Source organism: Colletes latitarsis, unplaced genomic scaffold (genome assembly GCF_051014445.1).
Source record: "Colletes latitarsis isolate SP2378_abdomen unplaced genomic scaffold, iyColLati1 scaffold0122, whole genome shotgun sequence".
Classification (NCBI taxonomy): domain Eukaryota; kingdom Metazoa; phylum Arthropoda; class Insecta; order Hymenoptera; family Colletidae; genus Colletes; species Colletes latitarsis.
In genome coordinates, this window is record NW_027488472.1 from 21,690 (window position 1) to 44,915 (window position 23,226).

Genomic DNA, 23,226 nt, shown 5'->3' on the forward strand with positions numbered 1-23,226 from the left:
TTCCCTCTTAATTTTAATATCAAAATATATATTTAGAATTAATAATTTAACACTACCAGTCTCGCGTTGGAGATAACGCCAAAAAGAATACATACTCCGAGTCAGCAGTTCTGACTGATCAGCAAAAAAATATATCTATCTTATCTTGTTGGTTTGAGGAGAAATTCCCCGATACATAAATGTGCTACCTAATATATCTAACCATTGTCTGCAAAGGATTAATATTAGGAGCGTGCAGATAATCCGAAATTCGAATTTTGTTTCGCTTACTCGAGGCCATTATTTGAGATTTACCAGTAAATCGACTTACCACTTATCACCCCTAATTAATAGTTCCATAAATTTTATTTACACTTTGATTTTAAGAAAACATTATTTAAACATAGAAATTATTTGCAAACAAATATATTTGCGATATTAAAATTCTAACATTACATAACAAATATAGTCGAAGGTGGAGAAGAAAATAAATGAAATTGAAAAATTATGATCTTTTATTAATGAGATCTGTTTTTCATATGTACATTCATTGTACCCTAAACCTTATTTTATCATTCACAATATTCTTAGTTTAGAAATTATTCCTTCCTCGTAAGCATGTGCTTTTTCTTTACATTTCTGACACAGTAAATGTATATGCAAAAATTCATGTCAGATTTAAAAAAAAAACACAGCATAAAGACAGCACAGGAATGCTCAAAATACTTCTTGTTACAAAATCAGGTTCGCGCAATCGACGTCGAGCAAGCTTACCAACGATTCTTGATCACATATATTTTGTAGTATTACATCCTTCTATTATGTTCGTATGCCCATTAATTCTTGTTATCTTGGTATACCATGCAAATGGTATATAAATAAAATTATGGTTTATTTTACGAACACGTAAAAAAAAATTACTTTTCAAGTAAAATAAATTCTCTTAATGTCAATTGAGACCAGAAGATTTTAGAAATGCATATAAACCTAGAGCCAAAATTGTTACTACCGTGATAGTTTTATAATTTCTAATACAATACGGTATTCTCGATGCCGGTTTCACAATTTTAAGTTGACGTAGCCTCTCTCTTTCTTGACGAATCGCTTCCGCTTTTCTTATCCACTCTTGTTCTTTACACCTTCTCTTCCGATCGTATTCTGTAACGTCGTTACTTATAGATTCGGGAGGATACTGACGATATAAATTTGTTGCTTTGATCAAAAGCGTTTCAAAAGGCAAATCGTCTGGCAACTATAAATAAAAATAATTTTCGCGTGAACTACTTGAGATCGAATAAAATTTTATTTACATGTAACCAGTGCAAAACGGTACTCACGGTACACAAAACTTTATGTGTATGACCCATGTCGGGCGTAGTATTAAAAATTTCTGTTGCTCTATGCGCTACAATCACAGTGCTTAGGTAAAGAGGCATTAATGGAGGACTGCAGAGAAAGTAATCGAACAATCTATGTAACAACTTTCTATTTTCCGCATATTTGTGCGCATACCATGTCGTGTACTCTGCCAATGCAAAGTGTGGAAATAACTCTACGCTATAACATAAAACAGTTTTAATATCTATAAATGTCTCATGCGTAAATATAAAAATTACATGCTTATTCTTATACTAACTTTTCCAAGTGTTCCAATAAAGTGGGATGCACTCTCTCCAAGAGTGCAAATATATAAAATAACTCTTGACTTACTTTCTCCATCGTTCTTTCCATAAATCTTTCTAGGAATTCTAACGAGATACCCTCAAGTACATTCAAAGCCTTTTCTAAACCCATAACAAGTAGAACAGTTGCGGCTATGTCGTTATATCCCTGGTAGTAACTGGGTACGTATTATTTTATTTTGTATTATCTACGTGTCTAGAAATAATGTTTCTCTATGTATCACCAGACAGCATTTAAATACAGAATGCTCTCTGGTACAATAAAGAAATAAATGGTACTGACTTTAACATAGAATGTTTGTGAAGAACCCAGCACATTAATTGTGTCAACTGTTCGTGAAAATGATCCATTTCGTGTTGCGTAGCATTTTGAGAAATATGGCTCCCACTACGAGCGACATCCTTCAATATTTGTTGATAAACTTCGTTTGGTATAAGATTGTGTATCGTTTCTAATCCATTTATTGAAAAAATACTTTCTTCTGGCAGTCTTAGAAGTTTTGGCCACAGAACCCTTCGTATATCATCTACAGATCATCTTCGTGATTTTAAGATTTAATTGCATATTACAACATTATTTTCAATAAGGAATCGATAATATTAAATCTGATAATTTACATGCACGAATTTTACTCTGTTTAATTATCTTTGTTAGAGAAAATGCGCAGGTAGATTATCATGTATCGTTAACACGGAAATTCCTTATTGATAACAATAGATTAGCCTATCAATAAAATACCATTAACAAGCCCCTCGCTACTGCAACCCAGTAGCCTAAGTTCTCCTAATGTCAAGTTCGGATTATCAACGCTCCCTCGAATAACGCTTATTTTCATCCGTTCCCTATCCATCAGTGTCTCTGTGCTATCAAAATCACCTTCTAATAAACTATTATCGTCTTCACTGTTTAACACACCTGACGAACTAAGATCCGCGATATCGGGTATTCGCGGTATAACGTTATCGTACCATGCCCTTGTGGAATTTGACATTTTTACGAGCGGGACATCACTTTCGGAATCCGAGTCTCTATCTACTTTCACTGTTTCGTTTACATTTCTTCGTCTGACTTTCAGGTTATGTTTTTCAATAGAAACTGCCATTTTCGTGGGTGTCACTGGGTCACTGGAATCTTCGTCCACAGATTTTTCCTCTTCGTGGAAACGTTTCATAGTACAAAAAATTTAAGAACAATTCCCGAAATTTAGAACCGAACAACAATCTGACAAGATTGTCAAGAATGACAAGCATCGATCACCGTTACTCGCTCGAAAAGGAATAACCGATTAATCGAAACCAAGCAGCGCGATTCGAGCTAACATGACGTGTACCGTGACGTGGCCCATTGTTTCGTCACAAATTAGGTACAGAATAGATATAAGATATATTTGGCTCGAACGTTTACACGTTTTAAATTGTACGTGCACTGTAGTAAGTGGCAATTCAACTGGCATCTCTGAATTCAACCAGACTTTTAAGTGCTACCAGACGACAGACTGGTGCTCGTAGAAAATTGCCCCTCCACTTACGTACACTTCGGCAAACTTCGACAAAGTTGAAGTATTTGAATGCTATTTATTTAGTGTGCTTTTCTAATTGTGTTCTCTGTTTATAACAGATTCTAAAAATATTTTCTATCTGTTAACTCTACGTGCAAAAAATAAAGTATATTAACGCGCTAACTGCTATGCCAGTTTTTCTTGACTAGGTTTATCCTCGACTATTTTTCAAATTACAATGTGACAAACAGGTAGAAATATTCAATAGCTCAACGACGTACATACAAAATATATCTGGGGACTTTAAACACAGAATTCTGGGGTCCCCGAGCATTCGGTGTTAATTCTAATATTATCGATTCAGAACAGAATAAGATTACAACGCTACTGGCGGTAAGAATTAAGACGAACTGCTTCAAAAAGTATTCCATGTTCTATAATATAGTAGTGGAAGATCTCATACTCGGTCATCGTATCGTAGTAACGAGAGATAGAAACGATCGCGAGTAACGTAACAGTAAAGTTATTCCATTTTGCAATTAAAGCTAACAATTTGCTTTGAGACGTATTAATTTGAATCGGTATAATGGCTGGACTAGCAAGTACTACATACAATTTAATTTTTAAAAGGACCTCTGCGCTTGTCTTTACCATAATGGTAACCAGTTTCTTCTTTGAGCGAGTGCTCGATGTCTCTACAGACAATGTATTTGAGAACGTCAATAAAGGGGTTTGTATAAATTAAATTCACGTTTAAAGATTTTTATAGTATATCGTGTAAATTAGCAATTTATTTAAGGAACGTGCTTAAATGGTTTTCTATCGCATATCGAATTGTTCAAATTCATCGATTATTACGTTAAATAATTTTGTTAAACAAGTTAATAGTGTAAGTTTTGCATAAAAAAACATGTACGTTATATGCAATTAGTGCCGTAGTTTTTTACAAACAATACTAAATTGTATGTTAAAACGGGATTGCATAACAGGGAGATTATTTTGCTTAGAAAATGACTAAACTTTTCGGAATAACACTGGTGGTAATTTTTGTTTCAGAAACTGTGGAAAGATATCGAGCATAAATATGTAAAATAGGTGGAAAATGTTATCTAGTTTATATTAGATATTCACATATAATTTATATTAAATAGGTACATTATATTGTTATAATTATGTGAATAAAGAACAGTCTTAAACACAATATTATTTTTTAACTTTTATACACAATATGTATTTATTATTAATATATATAGCTACTACTTATATGATAGTCACCAAACATCTTTCGTTAAAACGGTTCAATAAAACGACCAGAAAACAGTGTTGTATGTGTTACAGAGTCGACGATTAGAAACAGAAATGGTCTATTGAATTTGATGTCATTATTCCAAGATGAAAGGGGCACGAATCCAATTTCTGTTACGATAAGTATTTATTAAAAACACAACATATATAAATTCTAAATGTTTTAAGGAAATTAAGAAAAAAGTTTTCTTTAAAATACCTGTATCAGCTACAGCTAATGTTCCATCTTCGTCTACTTCTATTTTCACATTTTGAAATATACTTGCCACCTTCAGAGAACCATTGGATACAATGTTTGTTAAATTTACATCAGATTTAAATATACTCTCAATACCCAACTAAAATAAAACATTGTTTGCAATATTTGACAGTACTCCTATTCTGAATCAAGTTTAAGTTAGAATTATAACAGAACTCACGTGTTGTATTGTAGGTACTAAATTGAGACTGTTCTCGATAGTAAATTTGGGAAGGTAAATGGTAGCATCTCTTTCCTTTAAATTTGCTAACATCACGGAAACGGGAACAGTGGCTAAATCTTTAGATAATATTCGAAGATATGGATCATTTTCTTTTCTGTTTGGCATTAACAGCAACATAAATGTTTTGTTATCCTGAAATATTAATATGCTCGTGTTATGAAAGTTACAGTGTCTCACATAAAGTTACAATGACTATGACTGATACGTTTTTCGTACCGAGTATGGAATTTCGAGAACTTCCGCATCGATTGAAGATATCTGAGCGTATCTGTACGTAGATTCGTGTATCATGAAGTTGATGTTTCGACATTCACCATTTGGTGTATAGAAGCAATATAGTTTCGTTTTCTTCTTGTTGAACGATTTTAACCAATGCCCTCTAAAGTAAATGACCGAAGTTAATACTAAACGTGTGTCAGCTTGAATACTGTTCACCAAGGGCGAGGAAATTTTATTGCGCGATGCCTGACGAACCCAGTCATTAATAATGGCCGCGGCACTTCGAGTATCCGCAAAGTTTATACTTTGGACATCACCTTTGTAATGCAACTGTAAAGTGTTTCTATAGCTATCCAGCACGTTAAAATTCTTATCTACCCACAGGCAGGTCGCTATATCAATTTCTGTACCATTTTCATTCCTCTGTAAAAATAAAAAACGTGTTGCGCATATAATGAAACCTACCGGAAGTCAAACCTGGAATCAATTTTTATCAAAAGTTCTTAATGGTACGAATTTTGTTTCTCATAAAAATGTTACGACACCAGGTATTCTTTTAAGGGGTACGACCAAATATTTATTCAAAAATAGTATCAAATGACGACTCTTCTTATTTTTCTATCCATCAAAAAAAAATCACAAAAAACGCTTCATTTCAGGTTTTTACAGTGGTCTTACCCTTTAAATGAAAAGTATAAGCTTTAACAAAATTAAAGAAGAATTAGTCGTTTCGATTAAAATTTACAAATTTATAAATAGACAAATTTGCAGATAAGTTTGTTGACCTACCTTTAAAGATTTCAAAACAAGTTTCGTAATTTCTCTTCTCCTCAACTCGTTTTCCGGTAATCGTAGAACCGAAATTATTTCTCTTTTCGTTTCTTCGTTTGCACCATCCGAAAGCATCGTCAAAGCTGTTTTAATGCTCGCAGGCGACGACACTAGATTTCCTTCGTATTTTTTGTTCAAGACCTGAGGAACGAGAACATATTCGATACTTCATTTATTATGAAAAATCATAAACAGAGTTAGTATACGAATTAATTTAAAAATGGTTATTCGTTATTTAAAAATAAAATTTGTCCGTCTCTGCTTACCTGTGAAAAGTACATGTTGAAGAGGTTGTTCCGATCTTCGGCATTCAAGCCTGCCTGCAAGGTTGAGTCTAGAAATATGTTCACGTTAATATCGTGCATGGATGCATTTATTCGTTTAATGGAAAATGGTTGCTAAGAGAAAAGATCGTTATATCGCGTTGAACACACGTTGAAAATCATTTTTCTTTTTCACGGTGTTCTGGAAGAAATAGAAATTAGCGATAGCCTCGAACATACTTAACGAAACAAGTTCAGACAGAGTTTCTAGGATTTCGGAATAACATCGTTAGGATTACCGAGATTCCAGGTGTAGGTGTCAACGTAAGCAAATGTAAGAGGCTTGGATAAATTCATGGAGAAAACTATAAGAAACAAAAACACAAACTTCTGGCTAAAAACTTTGACACTATCTATGGATATTCTAAAGATAAAATTTCTATTAGAATATTATTGCTTATAGTTGATAATTATTCGAGACAGTGAAAACATAAATTAACGGCGTTAATAATCTTTACATGTGGAATTTCTATGTTACAGTTAAGTCTGTTACATTCAATTCGAATTTGGACGAGAAGCAGTAAGTATCGTCTAGAGAAGAGTTAAATTGAATGTAATTAGAAGAAGACAAGGAAAGGGTAGATACGCGAAGGCAAGCGTTTGTTCCAGTCGGTTCACCAATTATTCCCAAAAATTTGCACAGCCATATCGAGGTAATAGATTAACCTGCAACCGATACTGCTGGGCCAAATTTAGATGGAAAGTCCTGCATCGAGTTAGGGCTTAAAGGGCTGCCCTCTTGTCTAGGTTCCATCATTTTGCCTACGTAGAGGATCGTTCCTGTAGATTCGTCTTCGATGTAAAACATAAACGGATGATTCGCGTGGAACGTTTCTTCCCCGATTTTATTTCCGACATCGATCTCTAAAACAAAAGATAAAAACGCCTCCGTGAGCGTAAGAGGCATCTACTCGCATAGGTGGAATAAAAAATATCATCTACCAGTGGCCGCGTAAGCCGTAGTTCCCTTTTCATTCACTTCTATACCAGTCTTTTGCAAAATGTCCGAAACTTTCAGGTGTCTGGAAGTTCGTTTGGTGCGAGCTATACCCGTCAACGTCGCCGTGTCGTCGAAAATGTCGCGGATACCGAGCTGTTCGACGAAACAGACGGAAACAATACCATCTCGTTAAATTGTTGGTATTTGATTATTCGAATACTTAACTATTCAAAAACATAATTGTACCAAAACTCTGATTTACAGAAAGATCGATTTGCGCGAAGCATACCTCGCGTAGCACGGATTCCAAATGGCTGGTGAATTCGAATTTGAATTTCGGAATGGAAACATCGACGATTAAATTTTGCATAAGCCACACGTATCGAGTCAGCACGAACGGGGTGATTGCATTTACGAGCTTATCCATTCCGTTCCTAGTACGCGGCAACAGGAGATACATGGCGAACTTGTGCCCCTAGCATTGATTAAGAAAAGATATTAAAGTAAAGTAGATCATAAAATACGAAACATATGGAATAAGATTCAACGTACGTCGTACGGTATACGTAGAATTTTCGCGTCCAGCTCAGGAGACTCGGAATAATAGAAGCGTTTAGTGACATGCATAAATGGTACATTCACGATTGCATTGTCGGCTGTGTAAAACGGTCCTGTACGAGTACTTTCCGGATTGAAGTATTTGCGACGCCACGATCCTTTGAAGAAGAGCGCGTTCATAATGAGCATCAGCGAATTCTTCACGTTGTTTTCTGGAAAAGAAACAGAATCTGAATTCGATGGTATTTCATTAGATTGCATTGAATTTGCAGCTATTTCTTAAGAAGAAAATTAAAACTTATCGTTCTTTCTATCTTCTGAACAGACGTTATCCTTACCGTCATCTATCATCTTATCGATGTTACCATCGGTCAGGTTGCTAACCCAATGGTTTATTGACTGGACCAACGGACCCGCCTCGGTAAAATTCGCGTTGACCACGTCGGTATTGTAAAAGGTCTTCACGATCGCCTCGTATCGCTGTCTGGTCAGAATGTTCGAGTCGACGTACATTCGCGTTCCGATGTTCAACGTGTACGCCGGTGAACTTGCCTGCAAGAAAGTCGAAGCACATTGATTTTCAAGCTGGTGAAAAGGATGACGCGTATGTTTCAGAACGTTTACCTGGAGCGAATGCAAAGTCGTGGAAAACCTTTCTCTGGTAGCTGCTCGAGTAACGGGCAGCTGCATCGCGCTGGCAAGCTCGTGTGCAGTTTCATCCTGGGCGCCTTCGTACAGCAATACCAACGCGATCTTCAGAGATATGGGCGATACGAGAATATTCCCGGAGTATCTTTTGTTCATGGCCTGCAACAACGCGAAAAGATCATCAAAATGAAAGAAGTTTAGACAATTTCTATACAGGGTGTTCGGCCAACCCTGGGAAAAATTTTAATGGGAGATTCTGGAGGTCAAAATAAGACAAAAATCAAGAATGCCAATTTGTCGATCGAGACTTCGTTAAAAAGTTATTAACGTTTAAAGTTCCGCCTGTAGAACTGCAATCTGCGAACAGCTGCTAGTGGTTCTCACTCAAAAAACTGTAAGGCTGTTGATGAGTCAGTAAGAAGAGTTTCTCATGCTGAGTGAGAGCCACTATCGCGTGCACGCAGCTGTACGCAGATTGCCGTTCTACAGGCGGAACTTTAAACGTTAATAACTTTTTAACGAAGTCTCGATCAACAAATTGGCATTCTTGATTTTCGTCTTATTTTGACCTCCAGAATCTCCCATTAAAATTTTTCCCAGGATTGGTCGAACATCCTGTATGTAAGACAGTGTTTTCCAAAGTGGATGAAGGGGAATTTTATATTCTTATAATATCGTCTTGTATTAAAAAATAATTGTTATAATATTGTCTTAAGCAGAACTGGAATTTCGTGATCGTTACCCTGAGCAGCGTCCAATCGAAAATGTTGAAACGTTCTCCTTGATAAGGCACGAAGTCGTCCAGGTCGTATTCATCGTCGAGGTTCATGATCGAAGGATCGATGTTCTGCGTCACGTTCGAATTAATGGACATATCTCGTAGCAGCTGGGATTTGCATCCTGTCGTCGCGAGAATCGCGATGAACGCGATCGTTGTGTAGCCTAAAATTAATATATCTTTATAAATAGAATTGTAACTTCGTAATTGTACAATTGTTAAACCATTTCGACTCAGATGTACAGTTCGGAAGATATCTCAACCGAATTACATGTTTCTAGAATCTCCGTCTGTCCGTTCCGAGTCTATTAATTTTTTATATTTACAATAAGTTTCAAAATACAAAGGTGAACGCGTTAAAAGAGTACAGACATTTAAAAGTCAATAAACATATCTAAAAAAATTTACATATGTATTTCTGAAACTTTTGGTTAAAAAAAATTCTCAAAGCATTTCCAATTGAAATCCTCCTTAAGACCATTTTCAAGATGGCGCGCAACTTTTTTTCGAAGTATCGTAACTTCGATAATTTAACATGTATCGGTATAAAATTCACAGAAAGTTTCAAGAATACACAGCTTTAGGAATTCCAATAAAATAAACGATTATTTTGTGTATATATCTGATGGAAATCCCACGTTACTCATCCGTAATGATGATCAGGAAGTAGGAAAAGATTCGCCGACCTTTGTCGATAAACAGACCTCGACACGTTTGAACTAACGCTTTCTCATTTCACGGTAATTCAATTTTTCAAGCATAATTTCGACGCTTCGTTTCAAGAAATATTTTTGAAAATGATAGTTGTGTATTTACAGTAATTAAGCAACGAAATATTTTCAAAAATAATATTTTTATAAATACCGAATGTTATTCTAATTATTAAACGTATCGATCAAAACAAGCAAGTTTACGTTTATTCCAAAAGTTGACTCCTTGACTCTCGTTCATGCAAACTGTTTCTTTCTGCATGCATAAAATTGCAATAAAAATAATGTTAATTGATAGACGATTATCGCCTGTCGCTGAGGAGTACCAAAAGCTTTGAAATAAAGGAAGACTCGAAGTACCACTTAACGATATGTATAATAATTATTTTCGTTTCAAGTAAAGTTTTGTATCTGATTGATCGCGATGACATCGTCTTGACGAATGTCAAGAAAAAGGACGCGAACCGCTTGCATGGAAAATAAACAATTTCTTACCCAGCATTTCGTTGTACTTCATCGCGCCGATTCGTGTTGCGCGTAACAATCTTCTGCGCGGCCTGAACGAAAACCGTCTGTCGAGACAATGGTAGAAAATGGCAAAACGGCCTCTGATCTCATCCAACTGTGTTCACCAAACGCAGAACCGGTCGGTCGGCTTGTCCGTCCGTCCGTCCGTTCTTTAGCCCGCGTACAGTTCGCTGGATGAAAGAGAAGATAGCGAAGAGGCAGGGGGAAAGGACGAATCGTCGAGAAAGGAAGAATCGAAGAACGTGACTCACGGTCAAAAAAAATTGTTTCGTATTCAAGTTGCTTATCATTCGCAGCGTGTCGTTCCCGCGAATTTTGGCAAAGAAAGCACCAAACGGTTCAAACGCGGTGAAACTTTCATTTCGCACTGATCGACACAACGAGACTGTTGTTTACTATAAATCGATCGCACTTTCGAACGATGGATGTGACACGAGCGATGTCGATAGGTCAAATTGGCGAAAAATTGACAGATTTTTAAGGAAACGCACAGATTAGAATTATAGATAAATGCAACGACGCAGGTTTCACTGTTGCGCGTGCGCGCAAGCTAAGAGCGGATCAAGGCTTTCGAGGTCTGGTACTGGAATGGGAAACAATACAATTCACGTAACTCAAAATATTCAGTGTCTCGTACCGGTATGTTTAAATATTACATTATTCTTGAAAACTATATTTCGTATAATATTTTACAATTATTCGCAATAGGGTTGTCGAAGTTTATACAAGCGTCGTGTTTTCTTAACTCCATAAAATGTATTGTCAATACCCACATGTATTTTGGCAGCGTTTGTTGCATGAAATTTTCTTACTGTCTTAATTTATTTGTTGATAAATATTAATTTAACGGAACTTGTACAGCTTATACAGCAAATTACAATCGTTCAGCGAACAAGAGAGTAGACAGGATCCAGACCTAACAAAAATTACCTCCTGGAGAGCCTGCCAGACTTCTCTTTCTGATACGTTGTTTCCTGTTTCTCCCGTTGCATCGCCGTGTACTTCTCGACAGCGTGTAAAACTAGAATGGTGGCTGCGTTTATGTTTTCTGGAGAAACGTATGCCCGAGCCAGTTCAGTTATCTGCTCTTTCACCTGCAAAATGACGGTAGATTCAGAAGGCTTCTTTGGAGAGGTATATAAAAAAAGGAGCACTATGTAAACTAAACCTGTGTTACCTGATTTTTGGTAAGACCGAATCCGAGAAAATTGATGCTGCAAATTGGCGTAAATGTACAGATCATGGTGGTGACAGCGCCGCCCATGAGAATCACGAAGATAAAATGCAACAGGTACGCTCCAACGCGTGCTCCGTGCAAAAGAACATCGTTAGAGAACGGAAGTAACGTTGTTGCGATATCGGTGAGCCAATTGGATTCCTCCTTTTGTGGCAATAAAACTGCCGGAACGAGGTAACCCCCGTATCCTGGTTTTAGAACGAATTCTCTGTTACTGTAATCAGGATAAGTGGGATAAAAATATTGGCTGGCAAGTTGCTGATTCCCTTGAGCGTAAGCCTGTTGCTGCTGGTTTCCGGTTTGAGAGATTGGGTACACCGGTTCGTTCGACTCTTCTTTCTGCTTGGTCTGATCAATTTTAATCTCTTGCTCAGACGGTATCATCGCTGCTGCACTGCACCATCCAATCGCCAATAAAAAAATGATCAAATCACGGAACATTTTTCTTCGATCTTCTTGCCGAGTTTCGTACAAAATATTTTAGCTCGTACCTTCGCACAGCTTCTAAACTCGCAAACTAAGGGAAACATTCTCACCCTTAGCTTTATATACCCTGCAAAAGGTGGAAAAGCAATTACCTGAACTTTTCCTTTATCCCTTTAACAACACAACGGTTCATCCCCCAAGAAGGATGCAAAACTAAGGTCTACGACAGGTAGTAGAGGACCTTTTTGCGTTCAAAGGCCGCGTATCGCTTCCCGAATTCCTCGTCAAGCCGTACACTTTGTGTACAATCAATTTTTGGCGCGTTTTAAAAACTTTAATTTATACTTATAGGTTTATTTACAGGTTGGACTTAGTAATAACAATACTGAATCCAACCTGTCCTTATCATGCATAATTGTTCCATGATTTGAGTGTGAACTGCAAGTTATTTGCTTGGAAAATATTATATCTTTAACGATTGAAAACTTATTAAGAAGTAACGAACGACGGCCAAAACCTCTTGACTTGAATTGAAAAATTTATTTCAAATGAGAATAAATATTATAAATTTCTACGTGCAAGTTCGCGAATTCCCAAATACCCATCTACGGTCTTCTTAAGAATCGTGCACTACAGGTGAAGGATCACTATCACATTATACTGAAAAAACAACGATTTTTTAATACCAATTTGTCGAAATATACACTATTTGACAATTTAGGATTTACAAACGTAGAAACTTGAGAAAATGTGCGTAACGCGCCAATTGAACGCATCAAACGGCTGCAGGTGCGCTACCCCTGATTTAAGTTTCAACGGCATACCTGAAGGGACCGTGAAATATGAGCACCGCGCTTGTTGTTCGTACGTATTCTTCGAGTTACAGTACCTAAACCTCTTCCTCCTTCGCAAAGAATTTACAAATGCTTCTCCGAAGAATAACTTACGAATGCTTGGACAGGTAGAAAAAATTTCGTCGCTAAGTTTTCTCGAAGATCATTTCTGCTTTGAATAGAATTTTCGGGAAAAGGAACGTTTCTTACAGCTTAGGTAGTTTCGTTCCCTTGTCGTGTACGGAGGACAAGGTGTATAAAAATTCATTTGTAACATGCCAAAAATAACTAACTGATTTTATTCTCGAGAAAGAAAGATGTCTGTATAAATAAAGTACGCCTTGGAGATACCAATTCATTATCGGTTATATAATCGCATTTCTATTCTAAGTCCACAGAATATGCGTATGTATTTTAAAAACTTAAATAAATTTTTCAATGAATTATGCCAGACATGCTTCAATCAGGGAAATCGTACTTCGCTATGCGTAGTCATCACTATAATCGGTCAATTATTTCTAGCACGTTATGAAACAAGTAACGCCAATTGCGCAGCAATATAAAAATAAAACAATATAAATTCAACAAAATACAATTCGATTCAAAGGATATTTTCAAAACTATACATTTTCCCTACTTGATTGTGCTTGCAGCAACGATTCGTTTTTAAGTTGTTCGCGTAATATTTCGACTTCGTCCTCGCTGCTTGCGCTGTAAACAATTATAATTTTTCTCTTATTCTTTTTCCGTCTTTTCTCCGCGTTATTCTCAAATTCCTCGCAACGAACGCGTTTCCTTTTTCGTCTCTTCAACTCTAACTCTGCCTTTTCTAATACGGTTAATTCCGCCACTGAAGAAGATTCCCTTTCGTCCTCGTCGTCTCCCACCACGCAGAACGAATCCTAGAAATACCAGATTGAAGCTATCAGTAAAACATATAATGCAGAAATGTTCTATTATACAATATTACAAGGACGCTACGAGAAACTGCAAAACTGCCCTCAGATATTAAAATTAGCCAAAACGACAAAAAGTATGAAAAGAACATTATCAACTTCTTAGAACAAATCAATCATCGTCGTTTACTGTAGCTGTAAATAAATCATGCAATCGTGCAAAAGACACATACAGGATGTTCGGCCATCCCTGGGAAAAATTTTAATGGGAGATTCTAGAGGCCAAAATAAGACGAAAATCAAAAATACCAATTTGTTGATTGAGGCTTCGTTAAAAAGTTATTAACGTTTAAAATCCCGCCCATACTGAATTTTTTTCTCGAAAATGTGCAGGATTTCGGGGGTATGTATATTCACCAAAAATGATTGTAATTGACCCCCACAACCAAAAATAATTTTTCCAGAACGATTTGAAATTTTTTAATTTTGTCGAAAAATTTCGCACTTTCTCGAATTTTTTTCTAGAAAATGAGTAGCATTTCGGGGGTATGTCTATTGACTAAAAATGATTGTAATTGACCCCCGCAACCAAAAATAATTTTTTCAGAATGATTTGAAATTTTTTAATTTAATTTTGTTAATAACTTTTTAACGAAGCCTCAATCGAGAAATTGATATTTTTCATTTTCATCTTATTTTGCCCTCTAGAATCTCGCATTGAGAACACCCTGTATATGTCAAATGGTCGCTAGTCACTTCGGAAAATCGATATAACCTTAAATAAATAAAAAAAAAGAAATTTAATGCTCGTACAATAATTTCATCACTTACATCGAGATAAGTATCGTTTCCTTGTGTGAGGGGCTGCGAATAAATGTCTACTTCTGGATCCAAAGGAACTGCTGGTTTGAAAACGAAACCGTTGCATTTTTTGACCGGACTTCTAACGGTTTGTAAATATACCGCGTGCATGTTGGAGGTATCGTGCACGTTCTGTGTGTAGCTGACAAAGTCATCCAAATCCTCATCTTGCCCAGAACTTTCGTCCGACGAGTATTCGTCGTCCGACGACACTTTTGCCTCGTCGTCTATGAATACGTTTCTTACTTTCCTCCGTCTGTGAGTACGATTACGACTTTTTACACTACACGGTACCTTAAATCGTTCCAATTTCGTTCGTAGACCTTCTTTTTCGTTGTCGCGATATTCTCGATCGTCGACGACGCGACTGGTCCCCAATTCGTCGCTTTCCTCTTTTTTACTAACAAACGGATCATCCTCGAATATAATTTCATCTTCGATTGATTTTTTAGAGCAGTCGCGTTTCGAATTCCGACATTTTTTCATATTTGCCAACTTCTTCGCTATGCTCGTTCTCGGTGGATTTTTCTTCGTACCGCTGTACGATTTTTCAACCGAAAACCACTCGTCGCTATCCGAAAATCGCTCTTGAACTTCGTTCCTGTTCTTTTTAAATTCGTTGCATTCTTTTCTGGACGGATCAAACTTATCGTGATTTTCATCAGGATCGACAACTACTTCAAAATCGTCGTCCCATTCGTAGTCCTCGATCTTAAATTCCGCACCGATCATACCTCTTTTATCGTTTAATTCAGGCGATGCATTCATAAGCTTCTTATCGTTAGACAGCTTACTTTCGATCAAACATTTAGCATTTCGATCAAGATTCGTCGCGTCATCGAACTGCGTAGAAAAGTTTTCGTCTTGAAGAATATCCTCGAACTTAAATTCCGCACCATTCGTGTTGTTTTTATCGTTCAATTCCACCGACACATCCGTATGCTCCTTATCGTTGGGCAGCTTACTTTCGATCAAACATTTAGCATTTCGATCAAGATTCGTCGCGTCATCGATCTGCGTAAAAAAGTTTTCGTCTTCAAACATATCGTCTTCAGATTCATCGATTGTGTTTGCAACATTCAAATTTGATTTTATGCGTCCTATCTCGATGATTGCTTGAGTGATACTAAGTAAACTCTGATCCTTGGTCTTGCAAGTATTGGACATAATGTCGCTTTTATTTTTCTCCTTGTAGTCTTCGATGGTATCAGGTAGAGCAAAATCGGCCTCCTGTAAACACATACTGTACAATTCTATATTATCGTCTACGTTTGAAGCGTTGGTAAACGTTTTAATATTTGTATCGTTGCAAGAACCGATATTTTCAATTGATATTTGTTTGGAATTTTCGCCACAAGCATCACTCTCAAGCTCATCGGATGTTTCGTTCAAAAGATCCTCGAATCTAGTAGACTCCAAATCTTGCGCGGCGTTTGTATTTTTCATTGTTTCTTTTGAAACATTGGCGCGTGGATACTGCGAAGAAGTCGTCGTCGCGCAAACAGGACGCATAATATTCTTACTATTTTCAATTACCACTTCTTTAATATCATCCGCCGTGTCGCTGTCATTCGATTTGCTAGATTCGTCGAGTAAATACTCAAATTTTGATTTCTCTGCGACATTCGTGTGACCGATTTCCTGGATCGTGTCTATTATTACACGTCCGTCATTATTAATGCATGAATTGTTCCCATCATTATCATTCGTGCTATGATCGTTGTCATTCAAATCGATTTTTTCATTAAAACGTTTTGTTGGGATATCACTCAACGTGATCAAACAATCAAGGATTTTAACATCGGGTATAGAGAAATTAAAGAAGTTTTTAATCGGTGAACATTCGGGTAAATAAAATTTATTAACGCTACGTTCCTTTACGTTCGCTTCCCTCTCGGAGTTCTTTAAAGCGCACGCCGTGAGAAAATCGATTGCATTGCTGTCGGATGATAGAATCTGTACGTCGGATGGCTTTATTACTCGGTGTACATTATTACTTTGAGTTTTATCAGGATTCGATGTACCAGAAACGGCAAACTCTTGCTTTTCATTTCTAACAAATTTCATAATTGAAAATTGAGTTCCATCCTTCTGTGCTGACACTTTTGACTCTGTAGTATAGACACAGTTTATTTAGAGAAGTAATCCAAGAACACTAACCATTAGATCAACAATTATTTTCATTACCTATGCCAGCAACCTTTTTTAATGTATTTTTACGCATATCAGTCTTTTTATTTAATGTCTCCTTTTTCTGCCTGCCCTTCGTAACCGGTGTTTTTGGTTGTACGCTGATGTACATTTTCAAACACTCCGGAGTAAATGCATCAGGAATCATACGCGAATTATTTTCATAAAGAGAAGAACAAATTTTACTCTTATTAATCAATGCATTGTTCAGAGAGTCTCTTTTAGCTATTGTGGATCTTAACGTCTGTAATGTTAGTGGAACTTGTTAATATGTATTAAGAATGTTTTACGCAAACTTTACGTATTTTTAAACATTATATTTTCGGTTACCTCGTGCTCTCTTCCATCTGTAACAAGAATAATAATATGTCCGTCACGTTTCCGACCTGTTCTTCCCATTCTTTGTACAAGCCGCGTAGGAGAATGTTGAGATATGTCGAAACATATTATCAAGTCTACTTCTCCGACATCTAGTCCTTCCTCTCCTACGTTAAGCATCAGACAAATTTTATCTATTGTTATATCTTCTCGTAATATTGTAATGTGAGCATTTCATAATTATTTGAAGATTTAGCTTCGCTTACCTATACTCGTCGATATAAGAACGTTAACAACATTATTTCTGAAATCGTTTAAAGCTTTTATTTGCTGCTTTTGTTTCTGTCCAGCTTGGCCGACGAACATCTGCGGTCTTATCAACGATTGGCATTGCAAAAGTAAAACATAAACCTCGCTTACAATATCCCTGTACTGTGCAAGAGGCGAATTAAAAGTCGTATGTAATATTTTTACACAACGTGCAAACGAGATTGAACATTACGAACCTCGACGAAAACAATGGCTCTTGTTTCGTTTTCTTTTTCCTGATAGTTTTTAAAGTGACGTAAAAGTAGTTCTTTCAATTTTTCAAATTTCGTGTGTCCGAATACAAGATCTTGCGGAATCTAAAAATAATTTTCAAGATACGCAAAACAGCATTTTTTAACGCCACGCATATAGATCAATTTTTCGTCTTATAATAATTTATACAAACATCCGCTTTAAACTGATCGCCTAAAGACTTTATGTCTGGAAACGGACCGAGATACGTTTGGATATCTTCCAGTAACTCTAGCAGTTGTGTTTCGTCATTAATCCAAAACTTATCAGAATGAGCTGTCAATAACAAATTTATAAAAGTCATTTTATCGCTATATGCATAACGTAAGTGGAAAACCATGCATCTACGAACTTTGATAAAATTTATGAAACGCTCGAAGACCATCTCTAACCATAAGTTCGTAAGCGTGATACATCGTCATTAAAATGTTTAACGTTTTCATGATAGTACCAGCATTTCCTGATGTATTTGCTTTTTTTTGGAAGTCTTTTAGTAAATGAAATATCTGATGGGCAGAAAAAACTCATCTTAATTGTTTGAATTGCATAATTGCAAATAAAACAAATATATATAACTCATAATATAATTTACCCTTCCTTTCGATATATTTGCCGTTTGCCCGCGAAGAACGTTATTCTGAATTAGTACTTTAACGTGACGATCCATAATGTAGATATATCTCTCTTTGTATTCAGCTAGCTCTTTGTTAAGTGGTACCAAAATTATATCGACTTTTCTTTGATTGATGTATGGTATAATATCAGAGGAAGTTTCATCTCTTAACTCCATATGAGCAATGTGTAAATTTTGCAAAACCTATAGAAAATATTACTTGTAGCGATTGACGTATGTTAATCAACGATTATTTGTTTATACATAAATGTATAACTATAATAATATATTAAGATTTAAACGATTATTAAAATATGCTACATGCATTTTTGAAAATGGAAATTAATGAAAAGTTTTACGAATGTATATTAATTATTTGTTAATTCGTACTGGTATTTCATATTAATAAATCATACCTCATGAACATTATCAATTTTATTCCCTGGTGTAGCAGAAAGACCTAGTACTCTGAAATATTGATTCTTTTCACTTAATATTCGAATGCACTATGAACATAAAACATACAATTGTTTAGTATGTAAATTTATTTGTGAAAATTATATGTAAAAGTATTAGTCCTTCTATAACATTTTCTATGGCTTTATCAATGAAATAGCATTAATATTTTCTTATTGAATAGGTACCTCACAATAGGAATGCTTTCCTAAAGCTTTATGAGCTTCATCTACTACTACACACTTTACTAAATCAGCAGGTACAATGCTTTTCTCAAGATCATTGTGAAAAACTTGAGGAGTAGCAAACACTACCCTCTTCTTTGACCAAGCTACTTCACGGTGTTTTTGATGGATAGCTCCTGCAGCACAAAATCTTAATGCTAGAGAAAATAATAGAAATGATTTCAAAATATTCATATTATTTACTTACCTGTAAGTTCTATAGTTTCTGCACTAGGTATACCCATTATATTGTGACAAGCAAAAATCTGTTGAGCAACTAAAGGTTTAGTGGGTGCCAAAAATACAACTTTCCCACATGGATACCATCTCCAAAAATTATACATTACAACTGCAGCAATGAATGTCTTTCCTAATCCTATATACGAATCGAATCTATTACTAATTTTAGCAATTAATTTTGTTTGTAATAATGAAAATATAGTCTAGTAGTCTCTCTTACCAGTGGGTAAACAAACTAATGTATTCATGTACAAAGAAGCTTGAACTATACTGAACTGATAATCCCTGATGGGATAATTTTCTGGATAAATCCATGTTTTCCCAGCAGATAAATCGAATCCCTTTGTTTCTGGATCAGAAGAAATTTGAGGATTCTGTGATATTTCCATTTGATCAGTTGTTCTTCAAATTGATCGCGAGTTATAGGACACTCGGGTATTATACACATTTAATACGTTCAAATACATTTTAATAAAAAATAGAATTTAATTTAAACTGTTTGCAAAAGCAGACGTTTATCTTGTCAGCCGATTTATATGTAAACAGACGGATGGATATTCACAATTTTAGCTTACATCGATATTTACATATTTACAATCTTATATTTACATGAATCTTCTATAAATATCACACGTTGGATAATGTCAAGATGACACTGCATAAAAGTTTTATAAGAAAATGTATAAATATTTTATGCACGTATACTGCGTATACATTCTATTCGAATTTAAATTATCAGAACTTCTCACACAAGTTGATCTGTTGATGTTCGATGGATACTAACTTCTTCGCTAGGGAATCGGCCATTTTTATATTACTAGAATATTTTCCTAGTTCATGCGTAAACGCGGAAATTTCCAAACTAATTACACAAGTCCCGTTAAAAATTACTTTTGCGTTATCATAATTAAAATGTTTACATCTAGAATCACATAATGCGTAATACTATTATGATAAACCGTACAAACCGAAATTAATTTATAGAAAAAGACGTTATTCGTTATAAAGGTATTGGAAAAAATCGTCTTTGACTAATTAGAAATTAATTTATTGTACGTAAAGATATACAAGAAAGAATGCGACTGTTTGAATCAGTGAGCATATAAAACAGATGCATGTACTCGTAACCGCCTTTACGCAGCTACAAATATAACAGTGGCCACCAACCTTGGAAAATATAAAAGCTACTATATAGGTCCCATAATTTAAATATATACAAATCTTATAATTAATGTACACGTGTACTAATTATAAGATTTCAACGATTAACTTACGTAAAATTATGAAATTTATATAGTAGCTCTTTGTTTCCCTTCATATATCTATATATATTAGAAATACATATATGCATAAATATGTAAATGACAAATAACAAAAAGGTTTGACAACATGACAAAAAAAGGAGGGAATTCTTTTTTAAACAAAAAAATTACTCTTTTACAATAATTAAAAACGTATATAAGTTAACGCAAGCGACTAAACTTGTCGCGAATTACGAGTTGGCGACCACTTATATAAATGTATACAGGTGCTTGATAAAAAGAAACTAAAAGCTGAAAAACAATGGACTAGATCCCTCAAATTAAGACGTATGATTTGTTGATAAATGACTATTTAACGCAGCTTTGTGGGCAAATTTTTTTAAACAGATCAGGCATTCGTGAGTTTTTTCGTTTATGTGCATTGATAAATGCTTTTTCAATGTTGCTTTGTCCTTAAATATTTTCTGACACGCACTACACTCGTATGGTCTTTCTCCTGCGTGTACCAATATGTGGCTGTTTAATGTCGTTTTTTGGGTAAATGCTTTGTGACACACGTAACATTCGTATGGTCTGTCGCCGGTGTGACTTAACATATGTTTCCGTAACGAAGACTTCTCTTTAAATGTTTTCTGACAAATGTGACACGCGTGTCTTTTGTCGCCGGTGTGTATAAGCATATGAGAATTCAGTCTAGTCTTTTCTCTAAAGGCCATGTCGCACAACTCGCAAGCAAATGGTTTTTCGCCCGTGTGTATTAACGTGTGCCGATTTAAATCCGACTTACGAGTAAATATTTTATCACAAACTTTACAATCGTATTGGCCGCCGGTATGTAGTAACATGTGGCTATTAAGATCGGATTTCCGTGCACACGCCTTGTGACATATCTGACACTCGTGTGGTTTCTCACCTGTATGCACAAGCATGTGAGAATTTAATTTTGCCTTCTCTCGAAACGTCATTAGGCATTCTTTGCATTCGTACGGTCTTTCGCCGGTATGGACCATCGTATGCCTTATTAACTCCGACTTTCGTTTGTACGTTTTCTCACAGATATTGCAGGCATGGGGCTTTTCGCCACTGTGAGCCAGCATGTGATTGTTCAGTGCCGTTTTTTGCGCAAACGATCTATGACACATTGTACATTTAAACTGTTTATTCCCGCCATGCAGCGTCATATGCATATTCAGTTTTGCCTTTTCCCTAAACGTTGCAAAGCATATGTCGCATTTATATGGCCTTTCTTCCGTGTGAGTAAGCACATGCCGATTCAGACTAGATTTTTCTTTAAACGTCGCGTGACAAACATCGCACTCAATTATTCTATCCTCTCCGCTTATCGACTGGTCGTTCTCGGAATCCAGCCGCTTCATAAACGTTTGTTGTAACGCGTCGTTATCGTATGGTTTCTCCAGTACGTGCATTTGCATATGATTACGCAAACACCACTTGTAAGCGAATCGTTTTTGGCAGACATTGCACTCCAAAGGGCTCATACCAACGTGTGTTAACATGTGAGCATGTAAACTGGAACTGTCCTGAAAATTTTGCTGGCACACCTCGCATTGACTACCACTGCAGTGCATTCTTAAATGAGTAACCATCGAATCATTGTTTAAAAACCATTTCTTGCAAATTGAACATTGTATTTTATAAAACTTGGGCTGTTGCCCGTTTGAACAAAAATTAGAATGTTTTTCGGAATCTTGCACTTGGGCAAAATTTGCGTTCGTCAAGCATCTCTGCATAGCTCCATCTTCTTTGTCACATAAATTCGTGTTGGCAAGTTGAGTTGTCCAGTTCTGATGAGTGCTAGATTCGCCATCCAATTCTAATTTTACCTAGAATCAATGTATTGTATATTAGATCGATCTATGTTCATAGAAAAATAGGAAGAACTTGACCATGGATAATTTTTAAATTTACCATTTCATTAGAAAAGTCAACTTCGTTATTTTCGATAGGTAAAAATACCTTCTCGAATGTCCCGGAACAGATGTCCTCCATGTAGTCTGGATCAAATCTGTCACCAGGTTCTTCTTTAAGTACAACGCTTACAATGTTTTCGTCCTTAAAGTAAGGTTTAAGTTAGAGTCCTTGCGAAAGCATTGTATTGTATGGTGCTGCTGTTTCATAGAAAACGTTTACCATAACCTGACAGTCTATGTTTAATGCATCCATTGGTTCATGTTGCATTCTAAAATCTTCCATTTACTACGCTTTGCTCTGAAAGTGAAATTGATTTATTTGCTCGATCATATCTTATTCGATCAAAGGACTCACTGATTATACGATAAAAGGCACGAATCATATTGCAGGAGATTGGATGCAGTCGTTATTTTATAAAGTGAAATAACCTTAAATATAAGGATACGAATTTAAAAGAATAGAGGAATTTTTACGCGTGGACTATTTTGATTCCAAAATGATTCGTGCAATAATCTGTTTATTCGTTTCCGCGAATAATTAGTCGTAAACGATACTCTGTTCGTATCAATACTTACAGCGTAGATTACACATTTCATCCGTGAAACAGAACACGCAAACCAAAATCTGTTAATTCGTTTCGTCGATTTTCGTTTTAACATAAACGACTTTTTTTACGCCAGGGCCAAACGGATACC

The 23,226-nt window shown here is 35.9% G+C and overlaps 5 protein-coding genes and 1 long non-coding RNA gene across 7 annotated transcripts; 1 reads left to right on the forward strand and 5 right to left on the reverse strand.

Annotated features, from left to right (window-relative positions):
- Positions 1-476: 476 nt before the first annotated feature.
- On the reverse strand, positions 477-3,032 carry LOC143351297 (TBC1 domain family member 20-like). Of its 2 annotated transcripts, XM_076782810.1 has the most exons (6): positions 2,578-3,032; positions 2,401-2,520; positions 1,945-2,188; positions 1,616-1,819; positions 1,317-1,536; positions 477-1,231 (listed from the first exon to the last, which is right to left on the reverse strand). In XM_076782810.1, exons 1-6 carry the CDS (start codon positions 2,831-2,833, stop codon positions 929-931), a joined length of 1,347 nt encoding a protein of 448 aa, XP_076638925.1. In that variant the 5' UTR covers positions 2,834-3,032; the 3' UTR covers positions 477-928. The 2 variants fall into 2 exon arrangements, with proteins under 2 accessions (XP_076638925.1, XP_076638924.1); XM_076782809.1 differs by having other exon boundaries at positions 2,401-3,031.
- A 112-nt stretch (positions 3,033-3,144) lies between these two features.
- Positions 3,145-4,361, forward strand: LOC143351303 (uncharacterized). Its single transcript, XR_013081652.1, has 2 exons — positions 3,145-3,890; positions 4,217-4,361. It is a non-coding gene; the product is annotated as an uncharacterized LOC143351303 (long non-coding RNA).
- LOC143351300 (uncharacterized) lies at positions 4,274-10,843 on the reverse strand. The gene is made up of 14 exons (XM_076782814.1): positions 10,450-10,843; positions 9,209-9,408; positions 8,443-8,625; positions 8,157-8,370; positions 7,813-8,030; positions 7,550-7,735; positions 7,263-7,413; positions 6,987-7,184; positions 6,264-6,331; positions 5,956-6,138; positions 5,164-5,589; positions 4,885-5,079; positions 4,665-4,803; positions 4,274-4,576 (listed from the first exon to the last, which is right to left on the reverse strand). Exons 1-14 carry the CDS (start codon positions 10,469-10,471, stop codon positions 4,449-4,451), a joined length of 2,511 nt encoding a protein of 836 aa, XP_076638929.1. The 5' UTR covers positions 10,472-10,843; the 3' UTR covers positions 4,274-4,448.
- Positions 10,844-10,946: 103 nt separating this feature from the next.
- On the reverse strand, positions 10,947-12,162 carry LOC143351302 (uncharacterized). The gene is made up of 3 exons (XM_076782816.1): positions 11,660-12,162; positions 11,413-11,576; positions 10,947-11,065 (listed from the first exon to the last, which is right to left on the reverse strand). The coding sequence occupies exons 1-3, from the start codon at positions 12,158-12,160 to the stop codon at positions 11,044-11,046; spliced, it is 687 nt and encodes a 228-aa protein (XP_076638931.1). The 5' UTR covers positions 12,161-12,162; the 3' UTR covers positions 10,947-11,043.
- Positions 12,163-13,598: 1,436 nt separating this feature from the next.
- LOC143351299 (uncharacterized) lies at positions 13,599-19,727 on the reverse strand. The gene is made up of 13 exons (XM_076782812.1): positions 19,558-19,727; positions 19,306-19,473; positions 19,062-19,234; positions 18,834-18,923; positions 18,397-18,621; positions 18,157-18,310; positions 17,959-18,080; positions 17,750-17,869; positions 17,510-17,675; positions 17,256-17,410; positions 16,923-17,169; positions 14,706-16,846; positions 13,599-13,880 (listed from the first exon to the last, which is right to left on the reverse strand). Exons 1-13 carry the CDS (start codon positions 19,724-19,726, stop codon positions 13,599-13,601), a joined length of 4,212 nt encoding a protein of 1,403 aa, XP_076638927.1. The 5' UTR covers position 19,727.
- Positions 19,728-19,799: 72 nt separating this feature from the next.
- LOC143351301 (uncharacterized) lies at positions 19,800-23,223 on the reverse strand. Its single transcript, XM_076782815.1, has 4 exons — positions 23,107-23,223; positions 22,751-22,828; positions 22,529-22,672; positions 19,800-22,443 (listed from the first exon to the last, which is right to left on the reverse strand). The coding sequence occupies exons 2-4, from the start codon at positions 22,811-22,813 to the stop codon at positions 20,920-20,922; spliced, it is 1,731 nt and encodes a 576-aa protein (XP_076638930.1). The 5' UTR covers positions 22,814-22,828; positions 23,107-23,223; the 3' UTR covers positions 19,800-20,919.
- Positions 23,224-23,226: the final 3 nt, after the last annotated feature.

What these genes read in the sequence shown, in the direction of transcription:
- LOC143351297 (XM_076782809.1), bottom strand. Translation starts at nt 2,833, where the DNA reads ATGAAACGTTTCCACGAAGAGGAAAAATCTGTGGACGAAGATTCCAGT. An exon ending in CACAAACATTCTATGTTAAA is followed by an intron (nt 1,820 to 1,944) that starts GTCAGTACCATT and finishes ATACGTACCCAG; the next exon opens with TTACTACCAGGGATATAACG. An exon ending in CACATAAAGTTTTGTGTACC is followed by an intron (nt 1,232 to 1,316) that starts GTGAGTACCGTT and finishes TTTTATTTATAG; the next exon opens with TTGCCAGACGATTTGCCTTT.
- LOC143351300 (XM_076782814.1), bottom strand. Translation starts at nt 10,471, where the DNA reads ATGAAGTACAACGAAATGCTGG. An exon ending in TACGGCTTACGCGGCCACTG is followed by an intron (nt 7,185 to 7,262) that starts GTAGATGATATT and finishes CTTTTGTTTTAG; the next exon opens with AGATCGATGTCGGAAATAAA. An exon ending in TAGTACCTACAATACAACAC is followed by an intron (nt 4,804 to 4,884) that starts GTGAGTTCTGTT and finishes GTTTTATTTTAG; the next exon opens with TTGGGTATTGAGAGTATATT.
- LOC143351302 (XM_076782816.1), bottom strand. Translation starts at nt 12,160, where the DNA reads ATGTTCCGTGATTTGATCATTTTTTTATTGGCGATTGGATGGTGCAGT. An exon ending in TCGGTCTTACCAAAAATCAG is followed by an intron (nt 11,577 to 11,659) that starts GTAACACAGGTT and finishes GTCATTTTGCAG; the next exon opens with GTGAAAGAGCAGATAACTGA. An exon ending in TCTGGCAGGCTCTCCAGGAG is followed by an intron (nt 11,066 to 11,412) that starts GTAATTTTTGTT and finishes TTCCCATTCCAG; the next exon opens with TACCAGACCTCGAAAGCCTT.
- LOC143351299 (XM_076782812.1), bottom strand. Translation starts at nt 19,726, where the DNA reads ATGGAAATATCACAGAATCCTCAAATTTCTTCTGATCCAGAAACAAAG. An exon ending in GAAAGCATTCCTATTGTGAG is followed by an intron (nt 18,924 to 19,061) that starts GTACCTATTCAA and finishes TTATGTTCATAG; the next exon opens with TGCATTCGAATATTAAGTGA. An exon ending in AAAAAAGGTTGCTGGCATAG is followed by an intron (nt 16,847 to 16,922) that starts GTAATGAAAATA and finishes TCTATACTACAG; the next exon opens with AGTCAAAAGTGTCAGCACAG.
- LOC143351301 (XM_076782815.1), bottom strand. Translation starts at nt 22,813, where the DNA reads ATGGAAGATTTTAGAATGCAACATGAACCAATGGATGCATTAAACATA. An exon ending in ACATAGACTGTCAGGTTATG is followed by an intron (nt 22,673 to 22,750) that starts GTAAACGTTTTC and finishes CCTTACTTTAAG; the next exon opens with GACGAAAACATTGTAAGCGT. An exon ending in TTGACTTTTCTAATGAAATG is followed by an intron (nt 22,444 to 22,528) that starts GTAAATTTAAAA and finishes CATTGATTCTAG; the next exon opens with GTAAAATTAGAATTGGATGG.